This window comes from Phocoena phocoena, chromosome 3, assembly GCF_963924675.1.
Source record: "Phocoena phocoena chromosome 3, mPhoPho1.1, whole genome shotgun sequence".
NCBI lineage: Eukaryota > Metazoa > Chordata > Mammalia > Artiodactyla > Phocoenidae > Phocoena > Phocoena phocoena.
The window spans coordinates 60,311,106-60,324,607 of NC_089221.1; the positions used below are offsets into that span (position 1 = coordinate 60,311,106).

The 13,502-nt window shown below is 40.5% G+C and overlaps 1 protein-coding gene across 2 annotated transcripts in view; it reads left to right on the plus strand.

Annotated features, from left to right (window-relative positions):
- Window positions 1-1,406: 1,406 nt before the first annotated feature.
- SV2C (synaptic vesicle glycoprotein 2C) overlaps window positions 1,407-13,502 on the plus strand; it is a 182,254-nt gene continuing 170,158 nt past the window's right edge. For both annotated transcript variants that reach the window (XM_065873532.1, XM_065873531.1), the window contains exon 1: window positions 1,407-1,986. In XM_065873532.1, coding sequence (XP_065729604.1) covers window positions 1,407-1,986 — 580 coding nt within the window. The remainder of the gene's footprint in view (window positions 1,987-13,502) is intronic.

Sequence of the window (13,502 nt, forward strand, 5' to 3'; positions counted from 1 at the left end):
AAATCCTGTTTGTTCGTAAGTCCAACAAACTTAGCCTAGGTACCCAACTAACACAACTGGCTATATAGTACTGTACTGTAATAGGTTTACAATACTTTTCACACAAATAATACATAAAAAACAAACAAAAAAATACAGAAAACATGTTTAATCTTACAGTACAGTACTTTGAAAAGTAATCATTTGATGAACCCTTCCAATTTCCTACAGATATGACTGCCATACTAGGGGAAAATACTCATTGTCAGTTTTGGGTGCCTTGTGAGTCTCTGTTATCATTTACTGGAAGGAGATACAATGAAGGTAGAAAGGAAATGTATTTTATGAATATTTATAGGCATAACTCAGAGATATTGCTGGTTCGGTTCCAGACCACCATGGTAAAGTGAATATTGCAATAAAGCAAGTCACACAAATTTTTTTGGTTTCCCAGTACTGTAAAAGTTATGTTTATACTATACTGTAGTTGGTTAAGTGTGCAACAGCATTGTATCTAAAAAATAATACACAATACCTTAATTAGAAAATACTTTATTGCCAAAAAACGCTAAACATCACTTGAGCCTTCAGCAAGTCATAGTAGTAACATCAAAGATCACTGATCACAGATCACATGACGAATAAGGAAAAAGTTTGAAATATTACAAGAATTTCCAAAATGTGACGGAGAGACAAAGTGAGCAAATATTGTTGCAAAAATGGCGCTAATAGATTTGCTTGACCCTCGGCTGCCACAAACCTTCAACGTGTTGAAAATACAGTACCTGCAAAGCACAATAAAGCAAAGCACGGTAAAACGAGGTGTGCCCATATATGATTTGATAGCATTGTATATAGGGATGCTTGCTTATTTTTTTGTTTGTTTTTTCATTGTGAGGAAATTAGGTCAGACAGGATTCTTTTATTATTCTGGGTTTGCCTTTGCAGCGTATGTATGTATCTGTGAGCAATATTACTTGTCTCCGTCAGGGTCTGTCTTTCTAGCACTTTCGAAATAAGTTGGATGTACTTATAAAGGTGTAAGATATTCCGTTGTATTTTCAGGGGAATGCTTGTGCATTCTATGCAAACTTACCCAGGAGACAGAGTTCCTTAAAAACAATAATAATAATAGTTAAAGCCCTAAATACTCCAAGTTCTGATCTCACTTGAGCAGAGAACCAGCAAACTGAGTGCTCAAAAGAAAGGAAAAGTGAATTCTGTGTCTTAGTCTATGGGGCCAGTGAAAAGAGACCGAGAATTAGATGGTGAAAAAGACATGGAAAAAAATTTAAAATATCTTCTGTGGTTTTTCTTCTCTTGCAGTTCCATTTTGAACCCAAAGTGGATGATGCTGTCAGGACTGAACCACTGACCAGAGTCTGTGAAAAATTCCCATCTTCTCATTGGCCATCAGTTGAGGTAAGATGGAAGACTCCTATAAGGATAGGACTTCACTGATGAAGGGTGCCAAGGACATTGCCAGAGAGGTGAAGAAACAGACTGTAAAGAAGGTGAATCAAGCAGTGGACCGGGCCCAGGATGAATACACCCAGAGGTCCTACAGTCGGTTCCAAGACGAGGAAGAGGATGATGACTATTACCCACCGGGAGAAACCTATAATGGGGAGGCCAATGATGATGAAGGCTCCAGTGAAGCAACTGAGGGTCACGATGAAGATGATGAAATCTATGAAGGGGAGTATCAGGGCATCCCCAACATGAACCAAGGGAAAGACAGCATTGTGGCAGTGGGGCAGCCCAAGGGCAATGAGTACAAGGACCGTCAGGAGCTGGAATCAGAGAGGAGAGCTGATGAGGAAGAACTAGCCCAGCAGTATGAGCTGATAATCCAAGAGTGTGGTCACGGCCGCTTCCAGTGGGCCCTTTTCTTTGTCCTGGGCATGGCCCTGATGGCGGATGGTGTGGAGGTGTTTGTTGTGGGCTTTGTTTTGCCCAGCGCTGAGACAGACCTGTGCATACCAGATTCAGGATCCGGATGGCTAGGTGAGTGCATCATGTCAGAGAGACACATTCTGAAACTGCTTTATTTGTTGAGGACAGTTAACAAATAGAATAAATAGTTTTCATATGGAGCCCTGCATTTTTTCCAACATTTGAAAAATTTTAAACATGCAAAGGAATCAATAGAATGGTACAGTGGTGCCCATATATATCCACCACCCAGATTCTCTAGTTAAGATTTACTGTATTTTCTTTATCACCTAGCCATCCATCTATTTGTCTATCTATCCATCAATCCCACTTTTATTTTTATGCATTTTGAAGTAAGTTAGAGCAATACATTTTAACTTACACTATTACAAATGTTACATTAGTTTCTCCTTTATTAACTTCCAAAGCCATTATATGAAACTTATCTGACACTTTTCTAAATACGGAGGTTAATTCTACAAAACTCTGACTAATGGGATATCAAATTTCAAATTTATCTATAACATTATGGTTTAAATGATTTCGGGACTCTAACAATTTTTATTTTTTCTATAATCTATGTGTATGTTTGCTTGTTGGTTTTTTTTCAGTTACCTTTACTTATAGAATTGTCTCTAGATGACTTTTTCCTTTTCCAAGTTTGTACCTTTTTGCCTACACTGGAAAAACTTCCTTTCCTCATAGGACTTAAAAATCGATTTCAAATCATATTAATATTTAAATTATATGTGTTAAAATAATATGACCTCTCTATAAAATATCTAGAGAGCAGGTTTGATTTTTGTTTTAAAGTTACCATGCACTCAAGGTTCATATTGTTACACAGCTGTAGTTAACATTCCCACTTGCCTATGGGAGTGAAAATAAGAAGGCCAAGAAACATACGCACAGCAGACTATCCCCAAAGCTTAAGGTCCACGTCAAACACTTGGTACATTAAGTCATGAGGCCTTTCAAACCCCTTTTGCTCAGCTCACCTCAGAGAACATGTTTATGTGCATATTAAACCTTTATGTGTTTCAGAGTCTGTGAAAGAAAGAAAGAATACTTGGCGTCTCTGTTTCCAAGGGACTTTTTAAAACTAAAGTTTGAAAAACCAAAGCATACAAATCTTTTTGTAGTTTAGTAACTCTTAAGTAATGTTACAATTATTGATGCTGAGAATTTTTCTGTGTAAAAAAAATTAAATGTCATCTACTTACCTGCTCTATGACAACGTAAGAGAGAGAATCATGCATGAGACAGGATTTACATCGTGTTTCTCTTATATGATCCACTCCTAGCATTTGTTTCTTTTTTTATTTTTAAATATTCATTATAAAATTTTATTTAAAAAAATTTTTATTGAAATATAGTTGATTTACAATGTGTTAGTTGCAGGTATACAGCGAAATGATCGTTTTACCTATATATCTTTTTTAGATTCTTTTCCATTATAGGTTATTACAAAATATTGAGTATAGTTCCCTGTGCTATACATTAGGTCCTTGTTGTATATCTATTTTATATATAGTAGTGTGTATATTTTCATCCCAAACTCCTAATTTATCCCTTCCCCCGCTTTCTCCTTTGGTGCCAGTAAGTTTGTTTGCTATGTCTGTGAGTCTGTGAGTCTGTCTGTGAGTTTCTGTTTTGTAAATAAGTTCATCTGTATTAATTTTTTAGATTCTGCATATAACTGATATCATGTGATACTTGTCTTTCTCTGTCTGACTTAGGCATTTGTTTCTTTAATTTCGTACCTGGAAGAGATGGATCCGTAGAAGCCAGGAGGGGTGAAGGGGAGGGAGTGGAGACGTATATTGATTGCATGGCTTTTGCTGTTAGATTCATTTGTGTGTTCAGCTATCAAAATGCAAATCATGGTTCAGAGGAGGGTCCTTAGTTATTTGTCAGATTGATCATTTCAGCATATCTGTTTCATACGTAGCACTGTTTTTTGTTTTTTCCTTGGTGAGCAAGTCTACCCACTCTAAGCCTCGGAGTCAAAATATTTATCACGATTTTGCTAATGGAATATATCAGCAGAATGTTTTATGAAGACAGATAGTTAGAAATACATCTACACAAATATTCAATACTTGCAGGCTTAAGTTTAGAGTAGCAAACTTTTCATGTTATGATCCTAGCTTTTGTACTGGAAGCATTTCAGAAAAATCTGAGCTGAGCTTGCCCTTTATCTTCTCTGTGCTGAATGGAAGTGCAGTATCACATGCGGGGCTCCTGTCAGTCTGTCCCATAAACCCATAAACCCTGATGGTGCTGCACTCTCCCAGGTGGCATGCACAAGTGTAGATAATGCTGGGGAACAATAGGAGCGCAGATATTTTCGTCTCTTCATAAATGTTGCCTGCTTTAGTGAATTAAAAATGTGGCCCCAGGAATGTGTGGTTTCACTCCATGCTGGGAGTCCTCCACAGAAGCATTTTAATGGTCTCCTAACTGTGCCTTCCAGACTCGCATTTCAATTAATTTGCCGTTGTGATTTCACTTATAATTGCATTCTAATGGAGTCTTTTTTAGACAAGCATGTAAATTGTTTTGCCATTTTCATTTCATCGGATAATAGCTTTGTAATATAATTACCACACTAAGTCATAGCAATGGGATCAAAATGCAAGAGAGGAAGATGCATGACCCATGTTTGGTAGCCTTGGGAGGAGATAAATTTGCAAAATAATTTCTCATTTGCCACTAAGCACTGTGTCATTTCCCTCAAGGAAAACTAGGAATGAAAAATGCTAACCAATTTATGTTTTAATTTTTGGGGAGATAGCTCCTCTCTTCGTGTTTGCTGGAAGATTGACTTCCAGGTAGTCAAGGGCATACCTTGTGTGCGTGTGTCTGTGCATATGGCCTGTGTGCATATGTAACATTGTTAATCGGGCTGGGAAGAGGTTAGAGCAAATATTTAATTAATTATCTAATGAGCTGCCCTTTGGGGGAATAAGTACCATCCCTTTAAGATAATCCATTTTCTATTGCCAAAGTCTGTTTATTGAGAATTTATTATGTGCAAAGCACAATGTTACCACAGGGGATAACAGGACAAAAAACAAAAACAAAAGAGGGTTTGTGTATCCAAGGAAGTCATAGTTCAGCACGGAGAAACGACAGATGTCTGCACACCGCCAGGACAAGGAAGCAAGTATCAGTAACCAGAAGGGAAGAGTAAATAAAGAGACTTCAGGCTGGGAGCCCACGTAAGGGGTACAGACCTGACTAAGGCAGTGGAAGGAAGGTGTGGATTGGAGAGCTGGTCCAGGGGTAGAGTCAGCAAGGATCTGGTCATTGGTCAGATTGGAAGGGGGAGGAAGAGGGCAGTTTATGAAAGGAAGGCAATCCATCAAGTTAGGTAATGCAGAGTATAGGTTTTAGCATGAGGGAGTAAGAAGAAGGGTTTAGTTTTAGACTCATCACTCTGAGATTTGGGGGGGCGAGCAACCGAAGAAGAGCGCCCAGTGGGCCACTGCCCATTTGGGCTGAGGTGCGGAGCATTTTGAGAGCCATCTCATTTAAGATGAAACTGCCCATGACCTTAACCAGGGAGAGGGCGGTTTCCTGCCAGATACTGCTTGTGGGACTGGTGGTGAGGAAAATGTCATCAAGGAGGCTGTAAAGAAGCATCCAGGAGAGAGAGGAGGTCCGCAAGTTGCTAGAAGAAGGAAGGGATGTGCGACTCTTAGGTGCTGCCCAGTCTTGTAGTAAAGATTGAAACGGGCTCCTCAGGTCTGGCATGTTAAGAAGGTTTTGGTTGCTACTAATGGTTCTTCAAACAGACACGGTGTGCCAGGCTAGGAAGTCTTTTTAAGGGAAGAGTCTGTGTATCGAGTGAAGTGACAGTACATCCTCCAGATTCCCAGCCCCTGTCACAGGGTCGCACAGGCATCAAGCATTCTCCCCTCTCAGTGCTGTGCCTCACAGCTGATGCAGTGTGAGTGAGCCCTCTCTGACCACATCTTAGTTCCTCTAAGAGTAGTTGAGCGGGGCAGGTTGGGCTCTAAGGAAAGCCCCAGGCAGGAAGGATGTGTGGCGGTATCAGCCCCAAGGCATGACCAGGCTCAGCCGCATCCCAGCTCTCGCCCATCAGAGCACAGTAAGCACCTCACTGGCTGCTCTTTCCTTGTGCTCTTCCTTCAGAGGGGGCTGTTTCCTCCTGAGACCCACCTAGTGAAGCAGGGAGCCTGATCATTATTGGTCTACCTGCTTTCTGGATGGGGATCACAAAGCTTAGTAATTTTTAGGAATTAAAACATTATCATGGCCAAGTGTTGACTAGTGCAAAATAGATGGAATATAATGTATTCTAAACCAAAGCATAGTGGGAACTAAGCCTGAACTCAATGATAACTAAACATCATCTAAGTGTTTCTTCTATCAGTTATCAACTATAATGCCTAATTTCCACATGGCCTGGTGATTTTCAGGATGAGTTTTGGTAGCGTAGCTGGGACAAAGCCAGATTACTATAGGATTAAAAGGTGAAAGGAGTTAAGTAAAATGGAAATAGCAAGGCCATTTCATTCAGTAAGTATTAGTTGAGCACCAACTGTGAGCCAGATACCTGACAAGGTACATCAGGAGATACTCTGATGAGTATATTGTGATCTGTGTCATCCAGGAACTTTTTCTTCCAGTGGTATAAGTACCTTGTGAAGAGATCAACGTAAGTACATTATGTTTTTTCCATGACAGAGTTATTGAGCACAATGGTCTAGAATCACAGAGGAATTCCTTTGGAAAGTGGTAAAAAAATTAATCTAGGAAGTGATGTTTAAATAGCGTTTTGAGGAATAAATAAGCGTTTACCAGGCAGAAAAGAGGGAGAATGGCATTCCAGGAAGATGTTAAAGTTGTCAAAGGATCTGAACTTTGTGGGGGATTGTGGGGAGTTCGCCATGACAGGCAGATCTTGTTGGGGCAGACAAGGTCAAGTTGTGGGGCAAATTTTGAAAGACCTTAATACCAAGACAAGGGGTTTGGGTTTTATTCTGTAGTACGCAAGATGGCATCATCAGACCTGTGGTTTAGAGAACCACCTCTGGCAGCAGTGTGGGAAGTGAATTAGTTGGGAAAGAGTCTTATAAAGTCAAATGGACATGAAATCTAAGTCTCTGCTACTTACTTTACATGTGATGATTTGCAAGTAATTGACATTTCTCTGTGCCTCACATCTGTACACCGGGAATAAGAATACTCAATTAGATTGGGAGGATCAAATGAGAGAATGTGTGTATAGCTTTTAGCAAAGTACCTAATATGTAGAAAACCCTAATAAATGATAGTTGCTGTAATAACTGTTAGAGGCATGAAAGTCAGTTAGGAGGCTAACAAGAAAGTGCAGGCAAAAAATAGTAGACTCTTGAACTAAACCAGTTAACAGGGTAAGAATAGGGAGATGTTTCTAAAAGAGACATGGCAAGATTTGGTGAATGAGAAAGATGGTAAGTAGAGAATTGAGGATGACATCCAAGGGGTTGGGCTTGAGAGGCTGGGCCGGCGTTGGTATGGGCAACTGAGATTGAAGACAGAGAAGACAAAGCATGTGGGGATACTGATGAGGTCCATTTGGAGGGTGTTGCTCTGATGGGTAGGAGAGTAGTCAGGACCAGAGGATAGACGAGGGAGTCTGAAGAGGGAAGCGAACCATGGAGAACACAGCTAAACAGGAGGCGGAAAATGGCCAAATGAAGGTACCTGTCAGTTTAGCAAGGTGTTGGAGAATCTTTTGGCCCCCAAATATCTGATAGCCAGAAATAAATTCACCTGCATTCGGACACTTTTAAATTTGATGTATATGTTCATTTAGACACTTTGGTTCTGTGTAGCCCTCTTTGGAGATAGATGGGAGTGGGGGAGGGGGTGGTGATGGGACCTGCATCACCAGAGCAGACTCAGATTCATCTCCTACTTCTGCAGGTTATGTGAATAAAGGATTCCATAGCCAAACAGCAACAACACAGTTTTTAAATGTATCTTCTGGAATATCAGTGGCTTCAGCTGCCGCCCTGGTATTACAGTAGGTTCAGTGTTTGATAAAGCAGTATTTATGGAGTGGTCATTATGTATGGGGCATGGCCCAAGGCCCTGTAAGGAAACTGAGATGAATAAGGCTTGGTTCCTGTTATCAGGGGAAATCATGGTATCTTCCAGGTGTTGGTGCCTTAGTGATGTAGGCAAACCCTGTTGTCTTAAAGATGAGGGTAGGAGACCTAGGGAGTTTGGGTGACTTGCCTAGACCGTGGCTAGGTATTGGCTGAGACAGACTATAGAACACACACATATAGAACAACTCCTAATCCCACGCTCCTTTCCAGTTCTCTAATATTTTTATTTAAAATCCTCTTGATTGGGTTTACTCCTGGAAAAATACAAGGCTCTCAGTTATTGGCAAGACTATGTCACTCTGGTATCTCAAGCAATGACCTAGAAATTGACTTTTTGTCTCTGGACTCCAGTAGTATAATCACCTGATGAACTTACACATCTTTCTCCCTTTTCTAAAACCCTAATAGAAGATACCACCTGTTTTTTGTACTTATAGGAAGCACATAATGGCAGCAGTCACAAATGAGAGATTTGATTGCCTTGGAGAATTAACCTATACAATCAGCCCATAGTGCAAAGTCATCTTAAAGAGGCAGAGTAGCAGAAGTTAAAGAGAAGGAATGTAAGCCCCTTGGGACCAGGGGTTTTTGTCTGTGTTATTCGCTATTGTATTCCCCCTGCCCAGATGAGTGCCTGGTACATGGTAGGATCTCAACAAATATTTGTTGAATGAATGAATGACAGTCTTTGAGATCATTAACACTTTAAGACCCCATTGAAGGTATAGACATATCTAAATTAAAATGTGTTGTTTTGAATGGGAATTCAACAGTAATGGAGGAACACAAAAGGGAAAGTCATAGATACAGATGTTGGCAATGCCCTTCTAAATGCTGCTTGGGGTTGGGGTCCCCTGACCAAAGGATTTAACCTGTCTGGTTTGAGGACTACATGTATTCCTATTGTAGTGAAGGCTGCATTAGGCAGTGTTGGCCTAGAGTTTGTGAAGGTATGAATCCTGTAGCTAAGACCTCTTGTTCTAACTCTATGCTCCAAAGTAACATGAAGACTTCAAGTTTAGCTCTCTAGAATCTGCCCATCAGGAATGTGCTTCCCAAAGGATGCCAGTCTTCTTGGCAATTCTGTGGTTTTTGTTTTTTTTTATTAACTGGGCTTTTTCCATCAGTCTATGGTGAGGTTGACTATTGGGAGTCTGCTTCTGAGAGATAGATCTCTCTGTGGTGTGCTGACATGTCCGGTTTCTGAACATGTAGAACCAAGGTCCAGACCAGGATTGGGAGGAAGTAGCTATCACCCTGGGAGGCCTACTTGGATCATCACCTGGGTTTCCCAGAGAAATATCCCATCTGCAGTACATACTAGTTTTCCTTTAAAACATCTACAATAATGGCTAGATTTGATTGGCATATTGGGCAAAAGCAGAGCTAGACCAAGAACATTTAAAGCATTAAGAAGAGTATATTTGTATGTATGGAATTTTACTTGACCTTTTTTTTCATTTTTGGAAGCTCTTGAAAGTTTTAAAAATATTTCTAAATAATTCTAGAATAAATACAGATTTTTGTGAGTTTATGATATATTTCTGGCTAGGAATGGAGCAGTGATTTTCACTTTACTCAATATTTTGCTATCAATCATTTCAAGTCAGACTCTTTGGCATTCCTTTATCTCCCATTGACAACTGTAGTGTTCATTCAACAAAAATTTATTGAAAAAAAGAATTAAAATTAAAGAAGACTCAATAATTTATTGCCATTATATTCCTGGGTCTTATTTCCTTGGGTCTTTTACAGCACCTACTATGTGACAAACACTTTTAAATACGATAGTAAGTAAGTAAGATACGATAGTAAATAAAACAGAAAAAAAAAGATCTCTGGTAAGCCTTTAAGCATGTCTTTTAACCTCTTTTTATAGTTTTTACTTGGATGGTGTGGAATTCCTTAGAACATACAGAATTCTCTCTCTCTCTCTCTCTCTCTCTCTCTCTCTCTCTCTCTCTCTCTCTTTAATTTTCATTTACTACTTATAGAAAGGGTAGTTTCCTTGAAGGCTGGGCTGGATGGATATGACTTGAACTCAAACCTAATTTCTTTCTCCATCTCTCCATATAGTCCCTTATTCCTTTAGCTATTAACAAAACAAGAACTAGTTTGCTGGGATTTCTAGCTGCTTTATATCTAGATGTCTGTATTTGTGGGGGGAAAAAAGCTTCACATTTCTGAGACCCCCTTTTTTAAGTCCCACTGACAGTGGTTTACCACTAGACTGCCAGCAAAGTGCAGTGACTTCCTCCCTGTGTACTTAGCATCTTTCCAGGTGTGTATCACCCCTGCCCAGTGCTGCCAGGGGACCAGCATATCCAAGCTGGTAACAAAGAGTGATGCAGGGTTTTTCCTCTTTTAGCTTTATTCTAAGATTTTAATCATTTGGCATCTAGGTGTGCTCTTAAAACCTGTAGCTTTGTACCCTAAAAGTGTATGCTGTAGGTTTCAGGATCAGCAGCTCTGCAGCCTGCCCAATCCCACTGTTCTCTACATCTGCCTCTGTATCTTGGAGGGAGGTTTGATCTCTGTTGTGAGTGTGCCCTCTGGCTCTGTTTAGCCTCTTGCTGTCATAGTGATCCTAATTGGAGTTAAAAACTTATTATTGACTCAGAGAGAACATCCTGTCCATCAAAACTAACAAAACCTTATTTGGATTCATTATTGCAAATGGGAAAAAAAGACTCAATAATTCATTGCCATTATACTCCTGGGTCTTATTCCCTTGGGTCTTTCACATGCTCCTGGGAAAAGAGAGGTTTCTGACATCTGAATGGAGTCGGACTAAGTAACCTGAAAAGATTCCTCCATCCAAGGAGTCTACAGGAGAGGAGTGAACAGAAACTCTGTGTTGCATTCCTGAAACTCGCCAATAAGTACGTTCTGGGACTGTGAAAGCGTGATAGTACATGCCCTCTGTCACCCGGATGGTCCCTGGGGGATTTCCCACAATACAGCTTTGAATCTGAAGGCTGATTCTTGCATCCTGAGTCCCTATATCGCTATGCCCTAGATTACTCCTGGGTGAGGATTCTGATCCACTGGGAGTACTGGCTTTACATATCCTAATTCAGTCTGGCACTCACAGTGAAGACACTGGAGAACTTGGTGATGTGTCATCGGATTAGGGAATCTGTTAATTGTGGACTTTGGTTTAAATAAGGCAATCAGAATTGTGAATCATCCAATAACTGGATCAAGCCAAATACAAATAATACAAACTTGTAGGTTTGAATTCTAAACACCAAGATGCAGCTGCACCTTTTCATGGGAAATCTAATGTCTCAATATTCTCACATAACAAGGGCTTTTATAGGACTTAAGGTTTCTGCAGAATGCTTCAGAGAGTAGGAAACGATTTGATTACATTCATCTTGAAGCATTAGTCTGATGAATTGCTGATGTACGTATTCCCAACCCACGTATTTGCAAACTGACATTCTTATCTTACACTTTGAAATTTCTTATTGGTCTTTAAGGTTGTGAGAGGAAAAGTAAAAGAGGTCCTTGGTTATTGTTCTTACCTTCAATTTCAAAACTAAGGTCTGTAATCAAATACAAAATGATCGGCAAACAATGACTTCTTCCAATTAAAAATTTTAAATGTAAGGAATTTGCTTAAAAATAAAATGTAATGCTCCTTAAATTATTTTCACATCTCTCTGTTAAAGATGATAAATTTTATGAATATTTTACCACAATGAAAAAAAATGCAGTCTTCTTGTGCATATTAGGAACAAGCAAATATTTCTCAATATTGGAATATGCTTATTTCTACTATTAAATTTATTTTTTTACTCTCAAGACAGAGTCTGGAAAAAGAAGCTGACAGCTGAGAAAACTGTTGCAAATCCTAATGAAAGTACTTTCCATAGCCTGCTTAATTTGTGGGGCTGCCATGTACAGTTGTGCAGGTTGTGACCTGCGCAAAGACACCAGGCTGGTGATGAAGGGGCTGGAATCCAGCCCTCCTCTACTCACCAAGCCACTCACCCAGGCTGGGGCTGTTTCCACCTGCCTGGAGGAAGGGTTGACTTTCTAATTCTTCTACTCCAAAGAGGTTCCTTTTGTCATTCATCCACCCAGATGAGCACCTTTTCCCAGTCACACAGAGGTGCCTTTTGCACCTGGAGGCTCTGTTACTTGGGGATCAACATTAGGTAGTGAGGAACCTCAGGAGATACAAAGGAGAAGGGAGATAAGAAACCATGGTCTTACCCCTCCAAGAACTTAGGGCAGATTCAGAATATTCAAAGGAGTAAAAAAGATCAAGGGGAAAGTATAACTAAAGTGCAAATATAGGGACTTCCCTGGTGGCACAGTGGTTAAGAATTCACCTGCCAATGCAGGGGACATGGGTCTGAGCCCTGGTCTGGGAAGATCCCACATGCCACGGAGCAACTAAGCCTATGTGCCACAACTACTGAGCCTGCACTCTAGAGCCCGCGAGCCACCACTACTGAGCCCACGTGCTGCAAGTACGAAGCCCACGCGCCTAGAGCCCGTGCTCCGCAACAAGAGAAGCCACTGCAATGAGAAGCCCGCGCACCATAACAAAGAGTAGACCCACTCGTGGCAACTAGAGAAAACCTTTGTGCAACAACAAAAACCCAATGTAGTCAAAAATAATAAGTAAGTCAATAAGTAAATGAATGAATGAATGAATGAATGAAAAAAGAGAGAAGTCACCGCAATGAGAAGCCCACGCACCGCAGCGAAGAGTAGCCCCCGCTCCCCACAACTAGAGAAATCCCGCGAGCAGCAACGAAGACCCAACGCAGCCAAAAGAATAAATAAATAAATTTATTTAAAAAAATAAAGTGCAAATATAACTCTATAGACGTTCACATAAGCAGTTACAGTTGTTGGATTTTAAGCACACTTAGATTAGTAGGAGGTTTATTTTAGCACATCATGTGTCACTGTCAAACTAGCTTAAAATATTTGGGAAATGTTGAGAAATGAGGGACTGCCTTTTAATGCCTCAGAATGATAGAGTTGGAGAGAATGGACCTAGCATGGACTTAGGGCTATGAAAAATGCTTCCATCAGGGGGCTTCAGTCCCACTCCTAACCAGGGAACATGTGTGTATTGGTGGCCCAGAAGTTGCTGAGGTTTATTTTTTTGGAAAAAAAACAAACAGGAAACGACATTTACAACTTCCATCAATCATAGGTTTCATTGTCTTAAGGTTCCTATTTCATTCATTCCAAAATCTGACACCAGGAGGTTTCTCTCAAAGGAATGGGGTGGAAACCCCTTCAACAGTGTGGTCTAGTCCCGTCCACCTGGGGCTTGCGTTTGGCTTAGCAGGACTGGGAGGTGCTTGGCTTCTGTAGAGTCACTGGCCTGCCCACGGTGTTGAGCTGAGAGAGAGAGCGTAGCCTCCTCTTTGCATCCTTTGGAGACAGGCTGGTGCTCCAGAGACTCTGGGTGGAGATCTGGGAAGCTCT